At 41.3% G+C, this 20,691-nt stretch overlaps 1 protein-coding gene across 3 annotated transcripts in view; it reads left to right on the top strand.

The window, feature by feature from the left end:
* LOC118228069 overlaps window positions 1–20,691 on the top strand; it is a 76,144-nt gene that overhangs the window by 32,552 nt on the left and 22,901 nt on the right. For all 3 annotated transcript variants that reach the window (XM_035419299.1, XM_035419298.1, XM_035419297.1), the window contains 7 exons: window positions 1,782–1,868; window positions 3,018–3,134; window positions 3,369–3,467; window positions 6,107–6,255; window positions 11,605–11,743; window positions 13,521–13,643; window positions 13,867–14,058. In XM_035419299.1, the coding sequence (XP_035275190.1) occupies window positions 1,782–1,868; window positions 3,018–3,134; window positions 3,369–3,467; window positions 6,107–6,255; window positions 11,605–11,743; window positions 13,521–13,643; window positions 13,867–14,058 (906 nt within the window). The remainder of the gene's footprint in view (window positions 1–1,781; window positions 1,869–3,017; window positions 3,135–3,368; window positions 3,468–6,106; window positions 6,256–11,604; window positions 11,744–13,520; window positions 13,644–13,866; window positions 14,059–20,691) is intronic.

Genomic DNA, 20,691 nt, shown 5'->3' with positions numbered 1-20,691 from the left:
CTATTACATGCATTATTCATTTGGAGCCCCCTGTATTAATTTATTTATAACTGAAGTATGTCATTAATCATATGTTATGGGTAAAGTTGTATGGAAAAAGTACGGAAAATGTTATGGAAAAGTTGTATATGATTCCGTGAAAATAATATTCCGCTGTCTCACTCCATTCCTGTTGCATTCAATAAACTTTGTCCCCTCATAAACGAATGGGAGGTTCTTACATAAACTTTAAAAAAAATGAAAAGTCTCTACTTTCATATTTATGTTAACTCCTGTCAGGGAGATCAGAATATGGTCAGTAAATCCAAAAATAATTTAACAGAAAGTCAAATTACTTCAGACCTGGTTTCAAATTGCGCTTAAGTAACATTTGTTATTTTTAATTTTCTAGCGCATTTTTCGTTCTTTGAAGAAGACCAAATGCATTTTGATTGTGATGGTGGTTCCTGCAAAGTGCAGCTGTGTTATTGTGAGAATTTTATTGCAATGCCAGTTAAAATAAATAAATAAATAAAATAATCACAGAACTAACTGGCCTCAGTCTTGACAAACCTGTGCCATTTTGAATTATAAAATAGAATTCTCATGCCAAGAGCACTGGCTTGTGACTGTAAGTTTGGTCTCTTGTTAAAGCTGGCCATCTGTCTTGGTTTGGTACATGTTCAGACCGTGAGGGAGACTCAGTTGGGACAGGCCTTCTGTACTGTTTGTTTTTCTTCCGCGACTCATTGTCCCATATCAAATTCCTCTGCAAGGACGAGCACAAGCATGACTGCTGCAACCTGCTCTTAGCCTGACTACGATCCCATTATTATTTGCAGCTCTTATAATCGTAATGACAATGCTGGTGATTTTTTTAGGTTTATTATTGCAGCTGTTCATTTATTTTGCCTTACGACCATACTTACTGTGGCGAATATATTTTTTAAAGCATTGTCCATTGGAAAGATTGAAATGCGCAGTGTAGCTTGACGAGATCAGCTAGTCCCTTCCACAGTAGTCCCTGACCACTTCCATACTTAACCTAGCCATTCCTAGTTCTGAAGGTTTTAATCACTCAAAGGCCTGAACTTGAAGATTGTTTACGTACCTACTCAGCCATTAAAGGCATATTGTGGTTCGTTTGAACACCATCCTTTCTTCTGCCTTTTTCTTATTTTCTGTTTCCAAATGTATTTCCTCCTGTGTTTTGTTCCTATGTTCCTATCTAAGTGTGCTCCTGTAAACATTTAGTCTAGACTACCTAAACATTCACTCTCCTAAAAATAAGCTGAGCTAATGGTTGTGTACCTGACTATAGCAACGTGAACATTCTCCTCAGAGGATATAAGCTTGAAAACAAAATCTGGAAAGGCTATGTCCTATATAGTGCCACTGCTCACACTGCTCAGTAGAGGAGGGTAGCCTATTGTAACAGGTTCCTGTAGGCCTGTAGAACCCTAATAAACCTGCAGTGGCCTGTTGGAAAGAGAACGCGCAGCCATGTGCACCAATTACCCCTGGTGAACTGGAGCTGTAATACTCCACCACAGATAGAAGATATATCAGCTCACAGCCGTCCTGTCTCGCTCAGTTCTACAAATAGCCAAAGATGCTCCGCAGAATATCAACTTTCTTTGTTTCTTATGAGAATCTGGGTCAAACAGCTATAAAAATAGATTGCAATATTATAAACAAACTCCTGCAAAGGCTCGTTTATAGTGCATTTGTTTTTTTTTTCATTTTTGTTTTTTTTAAAAAGCTATTTAAAATTTTAAGAAGACTTATTCTTCCTCCAACAGGATGCTGTGCCAGAATGTATTCACACCGTCTTGCTGTTGGCTGACAGGGACCTCACCTTCCAAATGGAGAAACCTTCCACTATGCAGGTATCCCACAATGAAATTTCTTTCATTTTTCTCTTATACCTTCTGCCCTATCTAAGGATGCAAAAAACATAATTAAATTGCTTTGGTGAATACTGTTCACTGTATCAGCAGCAGCTAGCGTATTAGGCAAATCCTGAATTTTCATTCTTATAGCAGAAATAATCAATTTTGATCAGTTTTTTTAAGGGACGTTTTTTATATCTGTACTGGGAACGCATATTTACTGGTTAATGAGGACAAACTGAAACTGGTTTGGAGCACAATACCATCTAACACATAGTGCACATTACATACTGTAGTTGCATTACTACTATTATCTGTTCCTAATTCAGGAATTGATATGCCTCTTTGGGGAAATTAGGAACAAACAATAGCTTTTAAAAAATAATAAATACCAGAATTTGTTACAGTATCCCACCCACCATAAAGCAATTATGCTTGTACAGCGTGCTGCAGAATTATTATTACTGGAAAATTCCTGCTCTTGCAGAATTAGGATCAGTTGCCTTGGCTTTGACACAGTTGCCTGGACTTAGCCCCAAGTAGCTTAACTTCCCACTCATTTAGGTTCCAAGCATCTTTTCACATGATACATAGCTTGTTACTGGACATTTTAATACTAAGTCTGAGTAACACCAAGACACAGCAAATCAGCTCTCTGAATTTTGTACTGACATATTTATGTCAGAACCCTAGCTTGTGTGTAAAATATAGAAGTGAAACCAATTTTCAAGGGCAACATGAACAGCTTGCTTCACACTGAACTTGCGGTGGCCCAAATTCTTTTGTGTGTGTCCACTCAATGTAAGAGATAGGAAGTTATTTTAAAACCCAAGTATCTATGTAGAGCATTGACATCTCTTCAAGCTGACAAACATGCGCTGAAGTATGCTTCCAACTTGGCTTGATTCTCATGCTAGCCCAGCACCTCCCAGAGGTGCACAAGGCTCCAAATTAAAATCCCTTTTTATTTAGAATTGCTTGCATGCTGTTCAACAGCATTTTGCCAGTGTGAATACATTTTATTTGGACTCTTATTCTGTTTTTATTTCTTCATTCAGCATTGTTTTCATTGGCAAATTGTGTGCGGTTGGAGGGAAGGTGTTCTGTTTCAGCCATGTTTGCTCTGCCCCTTTTTCTGCCCTGCAGTTTGAGATCCTCACCTCCCTCAAGTCTCTCCATAAACATGTGGACATCAGCCAATTGCCTACTGAGTTTGATGGCACCTTCCCCTTTTCCCATGGCAGCTGGATTAACTTCAGAATGGTGAGATACTTTCATCATCATCATCATCAGAATGGTTACTTAGATATAAAATGGATGTTAATGTGCTGTTCTGCAGCAGTACTATTAACTGCAGAAGTGACAATTCAGTTGGTATTTTTTACTTCATTCATACTTCATTGCATAGCTTTGAAGAACAAGCTTCCGTTATGTTTGAATGACAAAGTTTATTCCATGAATGACTTTCATTGATATTTTTTACTGCTTGTCACACAGAGAGTGGAGCAGTTGACTAATAGCTGTCAGGATGCTGTCTCCCTCCTCAAGGGCACCATCTCCAGCCTGGAGACCACCCCACTGCCCACTACGGCTGAGGTAACTGCCGAAGCATAGAGTTTGGGATAAGGGGCTCTTTCACGACACACTGATTTTACACTACTCTTCACTCCACACTGCTTCTAGGCTACTATCCAATGTTCACTTGTTTTATAACACTGTTCATCCTCTACTGATTTTATGCTACTGTTATGCTACACCACACACTACTGTTATACTACTCTTCACTTCTCACTACTCTTATTTTACAGTTCACTTCAGATGGATTTTATATTACTGTTCACACTACACTGCTTTCATACTACTGTTCACACCACACTGCTCTTGTACCCTTATTTTAATCTTAAATTTGTTCTTGCATACAATCATAATGAGGACTTTCAATGAGGTTGGCGATTGATCCATGGATGGACAAAGCATCTGCTTGACATTCCCTTTTACCTCTACATATGGTTACCTCTACATATGGTATTACCGTGCAATTTTCTATCAATGCACGGTATTCCATTTCCTGTGGAGAATAGCTTCCTGACACAAATACATATTGTTTTCAGTTCCACTTCTGTTTCAGAAATTGAAATGGAATTCACTTGCAAATTCCAGTTCTGTCCTGCGGTGATGCAAACTCTTTTGTTCTTTTATTTTTCCTAAATTTACCGGCACAGCAGAAGAATGAACCTTTCTTTAGTCCGATGATTCTGCGGTCCATAGTTTGGTCAGGACACTTTGCTGTAGGAGTCCCTCGTCTTTCTGATGAGATGTTAAACCGAGGTCCTGCCTCACTCTGGTCATTGAAGCTCCCACAACACTTATCGCAAAGAGTAGTGGGTTCCCTGGTGTCCTGGCTAAATTCCCAATCTGGCTCTCTCGACCTGCCACCTAATCACCCCCCTGTTTTATTGGCTAAAAATTGTTCCTTCTCAGCTGAGGTGTGGTGAGCGTTCTGGTACAAAATGTCCAGGTGGGTGCTACACATGGGTGGTGCCTGAGGAGAGTTTCCCTCTCATCACTGTAAAGCACATTGAGTGTGAAAAAAAACCCTATATAAATGCAAGCCATTGTTATTATTAATGGTATGAGCGGTATGTGTTGGAGGGCATTGAGTTTAAGGACTAATCTGTTTCAGCAGTACCCGAGATATATTTACCCAGACATATCACTGTGGCACTGGTATCTGTTACATTCTAGATGGCAGCCATCTCTTAATTAAGCAAATCTCATGATGAGGACATGCTGGAATGTTCTGTTTGGCGATCAAAGCAAAGCAGCACTGGATAGGTTGGCTGTGCTGTCTCTGTCTCAGAATACAGTCAGAGGCAGACATTATTGTGTGTATTAAGAGGCCAAAAAAAAAAAAAACATTAAACACCTTCCTTCAGTTTAGTGTTGGTTCAAGCCTTCTCTGCATTTCACTTTTGTAGGTGACCTTTCATTGTCACTGTGGGTCACAATGGTCACAGAGGACTGAGAGTCCACAGGGAGCTGATCATTGACAGGAGCTTTGCTTTCTAAAAAGTCTTTTTTTAGAAGCCTCCTCGGTAATTTCGGTGTTTGGGCGGGCGAGAGGCTCGTTTATTAGGTATTGATTTCTGTCGGTGTGGTAAACGGGCTGGACAGGAGTCTTTACGCCTTGAGGGCGTGTTTAGCACCGACAGGGAGTGGGCGGCTCTGTTTGAAGGCTAGCCCCGGCTCTCGGCCCTCCCTCCTTCATGGGCGCCTGAGGCTACCTCCTCGGGATTAAGGGGCCCTCATGGATCAAGGTATTTGGCAACCAGGGCTTTCTACAGGCAACGTACATATTACTCTTAGCAACCTGCCCCTAGAAAGAGTTTTCAGTCAGCTACGTATCCTAAAAGTCTAGCTTCTACAGCCTTTCTGTGTTTTTGCATTCTCGGTGCTTTCGTATTACGATGTTACCCTGAAGCATTCAAGTGGGACTCTAACAAGGGATCCAAACACGTAATTAAAGTCATTTCCCTGTGGCTGTATATAAATCTCAGAATTGTCTACACCACATAAATGTGATGACTGTAAATTAAATTATATATATATTTTTTATCCTAGATGTTCTGCTGTTGTGTTTTTAAATGGAAATGAATCTTAGATTAAAATGAATTAAAGCTAGACAAAGTCTTGATTCGTGCTCACGTTTCTGGTTCAGTGGCTCTGTGAGTTTTTTTTTTTTTTTTTTTTTTGGCTGACTGAGTTATTGTTTTTTTGTGTGTGTGTTTTTAATCTATGGTAAATGTTGTCTCGCTCATTCTTAAGAAACCTGCCGTTGTATTTGCTCGCAACATGGTATTGTTTTATTTACTTTTAAGTACTCTGTAATCAGGGAAACTGAAGGAGGTAGGGAAAGTAGAAGCCGGACCCATGCCCAGGCCTTTAGTGTTTAGTAACGCTCTGACATTGCGCGTGTACCTGAGGAGTGACGGATTGTTTGTGTTGCCCTGGGGGAAACCAGCACGTTTCCCCCTTCCTGCCACGAGTGCCCGGGGCCACTGCGGTGACCCGCACCCTGCTTTGGCTATGAATAACGGTTACAAAATGAGTATTGTATCTTATCGAACCCGTGTTTTGTGGTTGTCCCAATGGCCTCGATATGCACTTTTGTACGTCACTTTGGATAAAAGCGTCTGCTGAATGAATGTAATGTATTGCAATGTTCGTCTCTGCAGGAGGCCCACGAGCTGCTGTGCCGGTACCGGACCCTGATGCGCAGCGTGCTGGAGGACAGCCGGCTGGTGCGTCTGCAGCTGCAAGGAGGGGCCACCCTGTCCCGCCTCCGGAGGGAGGAGTCCAGCATCAGCCTCACCGAGGACTACAGGTACCATCATCTCTTTCCCTGGCTCTCACGGGTATGCGTTATGACACGGTTTCCCCAAAATGAGCACCCTCAGGCAGAGGACCTCCATCTCAATGAAATAGCTCATGGAGGAGACCTTTAAGTACCATGCTGTACAAATTTCAAGGCCTTTTCTGCTTAACACACTCACGCATGGAAGCATGCTTAGAAACAGGATTTCATATACTATGGATCAGCACAATAAAAATATGTTATAAATTACCAGGATCCTAATATAACCAAGGCCTTAAACTTTTTAAAGCTAGGTTTCTTTTATTGGAAAGTGGAATACATGTAATGTATGAAATATATCATTTCCAAAAAAAAATTTTTGCATGATTTTGTGGACCCCCTCAGGCTTCTTTTCATACCCCTGGAATCCTTGGTCCCCAGTTTAGCCACATCTGTATTATAGAGCTGGACATTTAGGCAAAATGTTATGTTTCTTCCAGTAATTATTTTATCACTTCAACAAATTCACAAACCTAATTTAATACTAGATATGCTGTAAAGTTCACTGACTATGCTGCAGTACAGGACAGTGTAAGCACTTCTTTTTGCACAGTTACTGTTACATTACAGGCATTTAGCAGACACTCTTATCCAGAGTGACTTTTATACAGCTGGATATATACTGAAGCAATGCAGGTTAAGTACCTTGCTCAAGGGTACAACGGCAGTGTCTCACCGCGGAATCGAACCAGTGACCTTTAAGTTACAAGACCAGCTCCTGTTGCCTTTATGTTTTTTTCTCACAGTTACTCTTTCGGTAAATGCCGTGACTTATTCACTGCACCTACAGACTTAAAATCTACCAGCTTACGACCCCTACCCTAAGTTCTCTTTGGTGTTGAATGTGTGCACAATAAGCTGCAAAATAAGTTTTTTTCTTTTTTTTTTGGTTCTATAAAGATGGCAAGATAAATAGTGAAATTTGACAAATAGTGTGTGGCTTCTGCTTTACAAAGATGGTGTTAAATCAGCAGTGCTTCCATTACTCTAAGGCAGACCTTTGCAGCTGTGTGTAACCATGAGTGTGTTCATCCAGCGAGAGCCGAGAGGAGAATGTATCTCTTCTAGTCCTTCGTATTGTCTCACTCAGAACAGCTTTGTCCAGGCTGCTGTTGCCAGTGGTCATCAGTGAGACAGGTCTTGCTAATGTTGACCCTGTGCTGAGTCAAAAACTTGTCACATTAAACTTATTCTGGCTGTAAAATGCGGTGTCCCATTTACTCATGCAGTTGTAAATTGCAATATGTGTTTTTTTTTTTTTTTCTATTAATGGCCCTGAAAGAGATTTTGAATCTATAAACACAATAATAGAGCTGTTTGCGTACGGGGCTGAGGTGAAAGATGTCCGAGGTCAAAGCTTTGAAGTCCTCGTCACGGGCCCGGCTCTCTCGCTGTTTATACAGTCTTATCCTCTTCGGCGTTCTCACAGACAGCTGTCAGATGCCACGTCTGCCAGTCCGCATTCATCCCTCCGTGGCTCTGCTTCTCATCAAAACAACCTTTCACATTTTCTCACCGTAGTCCGGGCCTGGAACTAGTATGAAATTAGCACTGCTGGAAATTACTATAAGGTTGCTATGTTGTTGTTGTCTGCTTGCAGACTTGCTGGATATTGTGTTTAAGTCTTTAAGTAAATGTTTTTGCCCTAACCTTTGCAACCCGTTCATTGTAGATCCTGGGTGAATAATTATTATCATTATTTATGTATTTATTTATTTCACAAAATTCATTGGCTGCTAGCAGTCCTCTGGATGCTTGGCTAGTTAAAGCTTATAAAATTTAATTTGTATTTATTCTGTTAGCACATGCCACACTACATGTTTTAAATAGTTTTGAGTAGAATGAATTTCATGTTGTTTATTTGTTTCAGTTCCCTCACTCTTAACCTTTCCTTTTAACCCCATTGTCCACGCCTGTGTTGCACCAAGAATGTGCCCTATCAAACACCAGTCTATTGGGGATAAGTGTATATTTGGCAGCCCCATTCTTTAGCAGTGAGCAAGTCTCTTTCCCAGCTCCGCTCTGATAAATCTTTTCTTTGGCTCTCTCGTTTTCCTGATCGAGCCTTTCTTGATTAAAACGTCTCGGTTTCTCACGTCGGCGGAGTTCGCGTCGCGGCGAAGCTTACGGGCCGAGAGGCGGAGGGGATTATCGCGGCTTCCTGAATGAGCCGTTTGACTGACGCCTGAGGGAAATCAACGCTCGAGTTACTGTCCTCTTTTTTTTGAGTCCACTTTGTGATGCATTAAAAGTGAAAGGTGAAGAAGGGTGTCTCCTCCTCTTTGAAATGGGCTAACAAGCCCCTGTGCTCCTATTGTGAACCACTGAGCTCTCCCGTGGGTTTAACGGGGAACACGTCATTCCTGCTTGGTGTTGGTCTTGGAATAGAAGCAGCGTTGCTGGCATTTCCCCCCTGTCAGAAGGTTTGCCATTTGCCTTTGTAGAGTCAGGAAATGAAGAGATATTGTTTCATGAGGTTGATTTTCCAGTATTACGTCCCTTGGGTGAGCGTGCCGCTGCCTGTCCTCTTCTTTCGGCAAACAGCGTTGATGACAGTGCTTATTCCACAGCTATAGTGTGTGTTGTTCTGCCAAGCTTGAGAAATGACTGTTATGCCTGAAGAATTGACACATTTTTTCATTGGAAAAGGAATATAATACACCACAGAAAACTTGAGAAAGCAGTGCATTGGAATGGCGCTCGCCTTTTATACTGGCTTCACAATTTATGATTTATGCGAAAGGGAGTTAATTTATAGATTGAAGTTCATCTTACCATATTCTCTCTGTTTTACCAATGCTCAATTCAGATTTGTGTTATTTTCAAATATCATAGAGCACAACCATCTAATAAGCACTTTGACTTCAATTGGCAATTAGAATTTTGATTCCTGCACCTAAGTGGACATGTGTATGAACCACCCCAAAAATCCACATCAGTTTGGAAAATGCTGTGCTACGATTTGTACCTGTTGTGTGAGTGCAACATGTTTCTCCGTCTAGGAATATCAAGGTTGGTCCTCTTTTTTTCAAGCTATAGAGCAGTTTTCTGCAGAGGCATGTGAAGTAGTCATTTGTCTTTCATCATTGATATTGAGCCTCCCCCCACGAATCGCTCCCTGTTTCCCTAGCACGAGGGGCGTCTGAAATGGCTTGTTGAACATTGTGTATAATTATACATTGAATATGTGATGTGTCTAATTTGACTTGGGTCAGCCGGGCTACACGTCATCTGAATATCCACCAATAAGTTACATTATACCAAAATTAGTATGTCTAAATACTAAAAGGGATTTCAGAAATCTTTGCTATAGGATGATACAGCCTACTGTAAGCAATATCGATCGTCATTGCTAATGTGATTCAATTAATTTTTTGACACTTTTTTACAGAATTATTCCCCCTATGCTCTTTAATGGCTGATAAATTTTTGTCTGACATTTCACATAGTTATATAATCCAGTGGGTTGAGGCGCAAATTCACAGCACTCATGACCGTCAGCTATGAAATGGGAAGATTGAGGCCTTGAGGTCTTCATCGGAAAATAGAGTTCAATGAAAACATTAAACAATCAGTCAAATAAGGACTGTCCTCTGAGGAAAAGGCTCATTACCTTGTTAGCACCGATTACCCGTAATTGCATTCGAATCTGTGCTGCCCGTTCCAGTGTAACCGGAGCAAAGGGGACTCAATATTCCCTGATATCATGCAGTGCCCTTCTGCAGCCGGAGCTGATGACAAAGGCCTGTGATTGAAAGGACGGCCCTGTCTGCGCACAGCGGTTTGCATAACAATCAAGCAGGAACTCCCAGGCGTCAGTGGGGTGCTGTTCCCTGAAAATCATTCGCTGTCACTAGGGTGGCATATTATTACTGACAGTGCTGTGATGGAAATTTAATAAAGGCTAATTTAGATGGTTTTTTGGTTGTATTAATAATACAACTTTTTACGAGTTTGTTTTTAAATTTGTATTTGGGTGTTAGCGTGTGTGTGTGTGTGTGTGTATGTGTGTGTGCTGTCATGTGTGATTTTCTGTCAGCAGGGGGCATGGCTCTCAAGCTTACAAGTGTTTGGTTATGGATCAGAATTATTTACCAAAACTGTTCTGGTTATCTCAAAATCTGTGGTTATAAAAAAAAAATGTAATTTCACATAGGTTATTCTGTATCATCATTGCAAAACTTTTTATTAGAACTTTTGGAGTTTTGGAGTTTGCCAATTTGTCCCTAACTTTGATTTGAAAACGAAATATAAATGTAATTTTTCTTCACAAACACAGATTAAATTTTGGCAATTTATTTTCAATTTAAGGACAAAAGTTCATTGAATCCTGTCCCAAATCTTTTCCTTGCCGAACTGGTGAGATTCTCTGAGATTCCAAGTGTGATGAGACAGAGGAATATATTAAACAAAGTACAATGTGTAGTACTGTATGACTGAACAGCTCAAGCAGTGATGTCATGTTTTCTCTTTTCTTTAAACCAGCATCACCAGGCATCCCTTACAATGTGCTCTGTCATTCTGTTCTTCAGTGCTGGGCAAATATTTCCTCAGGAAGTTAAACACAGTCTTAGATTGAGAAAATCTATTATGTGCACACAGATACAGAAGCACACGCTGAAACACGGACTCCTACTCACAGACACACATGCACACCCACACACACTCATGCATGCGCACATACGCGTACGTAAATGTGCACGCCCAGGGGCACACATGTATGCACGCACATACTGTATACCTACACTCACATGCTCACACACATACACACACACACATGCACACACGCTTACAGTGGGCCAGTGTGTGTGCAGCTGCCCCATGTGACTGAATGAGGGTTGAGAAGGTCAGGGACAGAGAACTGCCTCTCTCTGCTACACAGAAGCTTCATACACACACAGACACACACACACACACACACACGCACACAACTCGCTAACTTCACACCAACTGCGAACCTCCCACCCAGGCAGCCCTGGTGAGTGCCTTCTTCAGATCACATCGGATCCTACCAGGTTCAGCCAAAGAAATTACTCTCAGCAGTTACTACATTACACTGTTCATAGAATCTTTATTTTAAAACAAATTCTTTCTTATAAAGGATCAACAGTAACCCGGAGCTTTCAAAGGGAGTTTTTCTGTTCCAGTCATACGAATAAAAGAAATAAGATGGGCTACAGATATGAATTCGGTACAATAGAGACAATGACAGTCCTCTTCCCGGCAGCACTGTCGCGGTGAAGGGCAAAACAAAGGCGTTTTTTGTTTTTTTTTGGATGGGGAAGGCTGAAGCCGTGTTTTTGACCGGTGTCGTTTCAGAGATGCCATCGAGACAGTCAGCCAGCTGTACAACCAGGTGGACGAGCTGGTGCACACCTTGGTGATGCTCTCCAACAGGTGCACCCAGGAGCTGGAGTTTATCATGGAGTTCAAAACCCTGGAGGAAGGCTTCACTGAGGTGAGGGCCACTCGTACGTACATAACACTCTACACGCACACTTTTACTGTGGTTATAGAACAAATGTTTCATGGTAAAGTTTATCAGACAAGCTGATTTTTTGAGAGATTGTGGCTATATTGTCTTTACTGGTGGAAACTATGAGAAAAACACTGGAATGGATTCATGAAAATGTCTTATGACAAGCAATACTCAAATGTTCAAAGTTAGAAATGAGCCAGACATAAAATGTGTGTATCATTGTATATATTTGTGTGTGTACAGTTAAATTAAAAAGTTGTAACAGTGTTACAGTTTTTGTTGTTTTGGCTCTGTACTCCAGGGTTTGAAATTATACAATGAATATAATGTTAAAGTGAAGACTGTCAGCTTTATTTTTATAGTATTTACATCCATATTGGGGGATCTGTACACAGCCCTTTTTTACACACAGTCCCATAATTGCATTCAATGACTGCCTGAAGTCTGCCACCCGCAGACATCACCAGACGCTGGGTATCTTCACTGTGATGCTCTGCCAGGCCTGTAGTCATCTTCAGTTTCAGTTGGTTTCTGGGGCATTTTTCCTGCAGTCTTGTCTTCGGCAAGTGAAACGGATGTTCAGTTGACTTCAGGGTGGATGATTGTGTTGGGTCATAAGAAACAATCTTCAGAACTCATGCACAGATGTGTCAGTGACTACTGTTCATAGAAGACTTCAAAACTAACTACAGAGTTAGTTTTGCAAGATGCAAACCACTAAACAGTATGGCCTCTTTCATGAAGTACCCAAAAGAGCCTGCTGCATTCTGGAAAAAAGGTCTTGTGGAAAGATGAGACCAAGATTCGCTTGTATCAGTGATGCCTAGAGGAAAGCATGGAGTCCGAAGCAAACTGCACAAAATAGCACGCAATGGTTTGAGCATGTATGGCCGCCACAGCTACTGGCTCACTTGTCTTCATTGATGATGTGACTACTGAAAGCAGCAGCAGAATGAATAATAAAGTGTACAGAAGCCTCTCATCTTCTCATGTTCAAGCAGATGCCTCCAAACGGATTGGACAGAACTTCTCCCTACAGCAAGAAAATGATCTTAAACATACTACTTAAGCAACAAATGAGTTTTTTAAGCCAAAAACGGGAAAATTCCTGAATGGTCATTCTCCTGATCTGAATCCAATTGATCATGCATTTAATATGCTGAAAATAAAAACCTCAAGGCAAATATCTTCCAAAATAAGAAGGAGCTGAAGATGACTGCATTGCAGGCCTGGCAAACCATCACCAGAGAAGATACTCAACACCTGGTGATTTATATGGGTCACAGACTTCAAGGATATGCAACAAAGTACTAAACATGATGACAAAAGGGGTCTGTAACTCCCACAAAAAGGATCTACCATTCAAATGATTATAATGTAATTAATCATGCAGAGCAATAATTAAAATGTTGATGCATGTTGACTAATGTCTTCCTCAGAGTGTTGTGATAAGGTAGACTGAAAGTGTCTTGACTGCAGGTCAATTACTGAAGTGTTAAACCAGAAAATATTATCACTGACACAGCAGTAGAAGATTTTATGAAAATATTTCCTGTACTTCTTATGTGTATATGCTCTAAAATATGCTACTGGGTAACTGATCATTCTCCCATTGCCTTATGTGTAGAGCACTTCAGAGATTTTGGGTATCGTACAGAAAGTTATGTGATTATTAGAGGAGCCGCTGGTGGATGCTGTGTAGTGACTCAGTGATAGTTCCTCAGACTAACAGGAAGTGACTTGTGTGCACGGTCAGGTGAGAGGCTGGATCGAGGAGGTGGGGGAGAGGCGTCTGAAGACCCTCAGTGAGCTGGACGATTCCCTGGAGGAGCTCCACCATAAACAAGCCCACTTCAGAGATTTCTACTCTGCCGCATACGTAAGCTTGAATGGAAGTCCCTTTCTTCTGTGAGCAGTTAGACAGCATAACAACGCTGTTTCCAATGTTGCTATCGAAAAAATCCATCCATAGTCTGCATAAACTGGCCATAGTCTTGCCTAACTGCATAGCAGGCTTCGGTATTGAGGCGTTTACCATTTTCATTGGAGGGGGAGGCGAAGTGTTGGTGTCCATGGTTACTCACCGTTTCCCCTGGTTACAGGAGCACTGTAAAAGCGGAGAGGCCCTGTTGAAGAGGCTGGAGAGGTGGGAGGATGTGTCTTCGGCCCAGCTGCAGGTGTACGAGGTGAAGGTGCGCTCCTTTTGGGTGCACCTCCATGACTTCTCCCAGAGAGTGGAGGACACCAAGGACAAAATCGACAAGACCGTCAAACTCTATGAGTTTTTTGACAAGGTAAAAGTAGTGAAACGCCATTTCGGTCTGTTTTTTTCCGATTAAGAACTGCATTAAAGAAAATAAGAAATACAATCATTCAATGCTTATTAGAGATTGTTTGCTATTGTGTTGTTTTGGAAGAACATAAGTGGGCTTAAATTACATGCCAGATAAAAGTAGTGCTGGGAGATGTAGAGTGATAATTGCACAGTGGCACTGAATAATTATGGCTGACAATCTGACTATGAAATGCTTTGTAGTTCTGCAGTGTTGACTGAAGAAAATGTGTTGTAGTGGGATTTGAGGAAGATTGCATGGCTGTAAAATGATTTCTTATTATTTTGATAAACAAAAATTGCAAGATAAATGAGCAGCAATGTGGTAGCCACAGCAAACGAAATGGTAACAGTGTGATAATTGCAGTAAGGAGGAGAGGAGGTCATTGGACTGCATACAGAGCACATATGTTTTAGTAAATATGAGGATTTGGCAGCAATGGAACAGCGCAGTTTTGATTTGGACTTTGAAACATGACTAAATGACTAAAACTATTAGTCACTTCCTGAAATTCACAGGCTGTGGTTGAATGGCCCTAATATAAAAAAAAAAAAACCTTTGTACTGTGATCCACAAGGCTACACCAATCAGCTGTAAACTGATACAAAATGTACACATTCAGTAGTCATTCAAACAATTTCAAGAATTTGGTAAATGCGTCAAATTAAATAATTCATTTGAATGTAAGGCTTTAAGCAAATTTAATAAATGTCATCATAAAATCAATTTGATCCAACCTGTACCCTCTACATATTGAGCAATGGATTTTCTTGCAATGGACTGTGTAACTGAATACTCAGTCTACAACCATGAGGCTGAAATTAGCTGTGGAAATGTACTCAACAAGTAACATCTATTATTAATTACAATTTAAAAAAAATAAAAAAATAAAAAACAGGTTTTCTAATTAACTGCATGAGTTAACAGATAATTGTGACAGCTCTAGTTTTTTCCGCTCTTGAGACAGGCTAAACCATCATGATTAGAATTAATAAGTAGAAATGTGCTAATTAGTTTTATGAAGGTGTTGTTGCTCCTGTTTAATTGGGAGTTTGTAGTGCCGATAACGATACAGAGCTGTTTTGTGTGGGTGCTTGATGATGAATCTCATTAAATATGCAGTTCTGTTTGATTTTGATTAACTCACAGCAATTTCAGTGCTTGTTGGGCAAATCCAAAAGTCTGGTTTAATTTTAAGTGGGTGCTATTTTCAAATGAAGGAATTTTTAGTTCTCGCGCAGCTAATGTTACTCTAGTGTGACTTCACTATAAACCCATAACAATGAACAGCCTCTGATTAGGATCTGATGATATTCTATGTGGCCATTGTCTTGACTGGGCTCTGATGGCCACAGTGTTGAATGAATGACATGATGCAGAGATTCATGGAAAGATGGTAGTCACCCAAGGGAAGAAGAGGAAATTTCCACTTCCCGAAAATCATGCAATAGCATTTACTTGCAGTACTGATTGTTTACATGCCATTTCCTTCCATTTTTAAATGCAAGAGCATGCATTTTAGACCATTGGATTTTAGCAGTTTTGTATTGGGCTGCAGACTGGTATGGAGTGGTTCATGCGACTGTGCTTTTCACTGTCGGTTGAAGTCTGTGACTAAAAAGGATTAAAATGTACGGTGTGCAGGGCTGGCATTGTTTCAGGAGAGAAAACCCACTGCATAAAGACACTGCTGTATGTGTGCCAGTGAGATCATTCAACTGTCGGTAACAAGTTCCAAAAGGCTGCAGTTCGAGCAGGGTGCCCGCCATAGACATGCATATTAACGAGACAGGAAAGAACGCCTTCAGCCAGCCTAAGCTGTGAAGCACCCAGAAATAAGCCTGTGCCGTGTATGTTTGCGCTGTGAGCGCAATACTGACTTTTGAAGGTGAAATAAAACTTCCCCAAAGGGAAACTCCATTAACAATTGTTACTTTTCACATGAAAATCAGACTGTGATAATATGTTTATTTTATTTTATTTGTAAAATCTTCAGCAAATAAATAATTTTAGTTATTTTGCCCAAAAGTGTATGGAGTGTCAAGGCCTAGAAATAGAACTTCTCAGAATGATCAAACTACTTTGTAACAAACATCCCATTTGCCCTAATCGATCAGCTGAGCTGGTCAAGTTACTACAAATGCAATGGAATTTCCCCCTTCACACCATATTTCATTGCATTTCAGGTAGTTGTGTGACAGAGAAGGCAGAGAGAGCTAGCCAGCTAATAAAATGTGTTTGTGTGTGGCATAAAACTGCGCAAATCGATCTAGCTCAGCGATGGAACAACTGACTTTTCATAAGAAAGGTCTGTGAGAAAATTATCAGAAAATAATTTTGCCCGAAAAATTTGCTACTAGTCGGAGGCAGTGTGTGGCTTCACTGAGATCACTGGCACTGCACTCGCCTCCCACGATTGGTTGCTTGTGGGTGTCTTCTATTTTTGACACATTGTGTTTGTTAAATGTATACCAATCATAAACTATGTTAATCCCAGCACAGCAATAATTAATGCATCTTCAGTGACAGAACTATGGAATAGTGAAATCAAATTTGAAATGGGGAACTATTTATATGTCGGATCTTTAATCTGATTGGTTATCCTGCCGCAAAGCTGTCCCACTCTGGGGTCAAAAGCTCCCCCAGCACCATGTCGCTTCTGGTTGCTTTTGCCGGCTTCTCTCACATTGCGAGCTATCCCAACATGCCTTGCAGGCATGACAAATTGCCTCTCATTGAAAATGATTGGAGGTGTTGTCATCGTCTGTGAAATTAACTTCTCATCAGAGGTTGTGTGGCTTCACCCAGATTAGTTATAACATTTCATCCATTCGAACAAGTTGCAGCTAGTGCTAGGAACCAAGGTAGCTAGCTAGCTAGTTAACTTTCGGTAATTTCAACCATACTAAAAAGTAATGGAAACTGATAATGTTAGCCCGACCTAGCAACCAGTTAGCAAAGAAAAGTAACCAAAACTGCTCATTTGCAATGGATTTGTAGCCCAGGGCTACTGTTAATGTTGAGCCATGTAATGTAATGCATGTTTATGATATGAGTCTGTAGAAAACTAGGCACTGAATGAAGCAACATGTGAGCTAGATCAATTTACAACCAGTAAACTTAAAAAGCTAGCAATGAAGTGATGTGCTTACGATTCCTACCTATGTTCTTCGCCTACCAGCTAGCAAATACGCATCAGAAGCAAACTCATGCTCCCTCTTGAAGACAGGGATGCTGGGTGGCTCTTTTGGTTGAGACACCACACTGCGGTGGATGGATGAACCCCACAGTCTGGGTTCGATACGGATCATGCCAGCACCAAATTATTCAACACAAAAAAATCTTCTGAGAGACAGGCTGATATTGAACCTCTCAAAATGTAATGCAGTCATTTCTGCAAGATCACTCCTGCTGATGAGTCTTCTGTTCAGTTCATTCAGCTGAATGATTAGCTTCCTCAGTTGCACAGTGAAGTCTAGACTTTCACAAAAACTGCTGTACATGGTGGTCACGTCCTCCTGCCTGGCAGTTAGTCTCACACGTTGATGTCTATGACAGCTGTGAGGGAGGTTAACCAGTGTCAGATTTAATAAATTAGCATAATTATATTTCCCTCCTCAACTGTCATGTGGTTTACCCACCCCAACCACGAATGTGCTGTGCCTACATTTCCTGAACTGAAGTTTTCTGAAGTCTTTACCATCTGCTGCCATGTATTGAACTGTAGTGTAATCTTGATATATGTGATATGGCACAGAAGCACTATTGCAAATGTGTGTTTGCCTTCATGTATTGTTTAGTGCTGAATGTTAATTTATCAGCAGGTTAAGAAATACTGTGTCATTTTAAGGATAACGATAGTGTGTAAGTGTGAAAATGTAAACAGAGATCCTGTCCCGTGGGGGGGAAATGCGTCTTTGACCTGGTGTAACCCAAACAGACTGCTGACGTGGGCTGCCTTTTTTTTTTTTTTTTAATAAACGAAAGAGCAAATAAATGAATTTGCATTTTAATATAATTTTGGTGTATATGCTCACAGTTCGAACAGATGTTTCATTATCGCTTGCCGAGTACAGTTTTCCCTTAGTCTGCCGTCTCTCCCCCTTCCTATCAAAACTCATTTTCTTTCGCATCCGTTCAAGCGTTCTCTTTGTTCTGGAGACCACATTCAGAGTCAAACTAATAACTTGAAGCAAGCAAGTGCACAGAATATAGCACCTGAAACCTGAAACCCCTTTTAACTGTTCATCTCTCTGTGGACCACTGCTTATCTTGTGTTGTGTGTGGTCTGCGCTGCTTGTCTATAAAATGTTTCATGGGGAGTTTTGTGTGTGTGTGAGTGTGTGTGTGTGTGTGTGTATGCCCATCCCTTTTGTTAATTTATCACTTATGTGTGAAACACATGTGAAACCCAGTTCAAATGTAGAATACAGTTCATGCAATTCAGTGCATTGCAACCATACCAGTATGTTCATGCAGGCAATAAGAGGAGTGTTTATGGTGATATGTTGATAATGGTGAATGGTATAAGAGTACGAGAGTTAGAAGCAGCTCCTTCATAACGTGTTTTGAATTCAGTCCAAAGTCTCCAAGAGTGTTTGGAATATTGGCTGTATGTAGACACCATTTCCTCCATTATAAAATGACAATTATGTAATTGGCAATAAAAAACCATTTGCTTTATGGCTTCATAAACCAGAATCATGAATATAATCTCTGTTCTAGACTATAGGGGGTTTTCCCCTTGGTTCAGGACTGTGAACAAAGACTCAAGGCAGACCTCTGACACAAATTGTGCAGTGAACATGTTATTTCAATGTCTACATGGAAGACCCTGCAGCTATAGACATCAAAAATCAATCGAGACAGATTGCAGAGAGGAGCAGCATGGCTTTGTGAGAAAGTGTGGGTGCTGTGTCGATCCTGCATTGATCCGTAAAACGCCCCAGGGGCGAGGGTGGGGGGGTTCGGGGGGGCGTGTAGAGGTTGGACATCGCTCGCTGTCACGCGCGCTGTCACTGACCTCCTTACCGTGGCAGATGGCCCGCTGGGGTGTTGGGGAATCAGCGAGATGATTCCAGTCGCGGGTGATGTGTCCACAAAGGAATATGACATGAGGGAGTAGGCCCCTCTTACTGCCTGCATACATCCAACCAAACCACAGCACTTTAAGCACTAAAGAGGCAAGCGTGCTGGACTCGGGAGTACAACAAATGACCAGTGGCTACGTTTACATGCACACCAATACCCCGATTATTGGGAGTAACCAGTTTATGCAAGTATTTTGATTATTGAATACACATGGATACAAGTATGCAATAAGGATGCAATTACTCCAATGATTTGGTTTACATGATTCTTTCCATAATCTTCATGTGCTCAGCAGAAATGGTGTACACGTCAGCCATGCCTGTTTTCATCCAGAATCTTCTGCTTCTGCCTGACATGCACATTTTCCAAAAGCCGAAAGAAATCGGAGTAAGACGTGCACCAAAAAAGACTCGGCGAAAATCCAGGTGTCTTATCAGGATTTCAGCATGCCGATCATGACCTTGCACCAATAAAGATAATCAAATAGAGAGCTTACATGACCATTTCGATAATCAATATTGTCATAATCAGGTTAAGATTGGAGTATTAGTCTGCCTGTGAGTGTGCCAAGTGTTTGAGAATGTGAGGAATAACAAAATAATAATAATCAGATGTTAGGCTGCTGAGTTAGCTTTTTGCAATATTATATTTTTTAGGTTGTTGGCCTCCAGAAAAGCACCTTTAATGCAATCCTGAATCCATCTCTGTGGAGTCTTTCAGAAAGCTTACTTGAAAGATTCAGTGGATATGAGGGAGGTGACGGGGTGCCGGTGAAGAACTGATTGAGGCAGCGTTGATACGAGCTGTGTTATAATGAGCCCTGCTGCGGCCTGATTCGCACATCGATACTGAGCGTCCTTACAGAGCCCAGAGAACCCCTCACTACCCTCAAGGGGATCAGCCACACTTACCCCTCCCCATTAAGTATTGAGGGATATTAGCATCTGAATGCATAACCACTGGTCAAATAACAATGATACAGTGAAAATGGCAAAGGGAAAGTAAACCACCCCCTTCCTACCCATGCTGCCTGTGCATCCCTTGAGTATTTGAATTATTTGAAATTAATTTAATTAGATTACACCGTTGATATATTCAGGAACACACATGCTACATTGTAACTGGGCATTTTTCACCTCTTAAGTCAAAAACCCACACAGCATATAACCCCAAACAGTAGGGCAGCAAGGTAGGGACATAATCCGGCTGACCCATTGGCTGTGAGCTTTCTTGGGGAATCTTGCAATCCAGGTAGTGCTTATGTGCCAAGTTTTGTCTCTGCCACCCCCACCCCCACCCACCCCACTTTCCACACTCCAGTGGCTTTGTAGTCCCGGCAACCGACACCCATCCCCCGCCCCCGTTACTGGGGTTCACCCATCTGGTATTTAGAGTAGCATTTGCCTGTGAATAGAGGGAGGCGGGTGGGGTAGCAGGAGAAGGGGGGACCCAGGCACCAGAGCCTCAGTGCGCTCCTAGAGCAGGATGACCACAGCAGCTCCA

This window comes from Anguilla anguilla, chromosome 5, assembly GCF_013347855.1.
Source record: "Anguilla anguilla isolate fAngAng1 chromosome 5, fAngAng1.pri, whole genome shotgun sequence".
NCBI lineage: Eukaryota > Metazoa > Chordata > Actinopteri > Anguilliformes > Anguillidae > Anguilla > Anguilla anguilla.
Note: the sequence above shows the minus strand (reverse complement) of the source record. Positions and strands in the feature narration are given on the sequence as shown.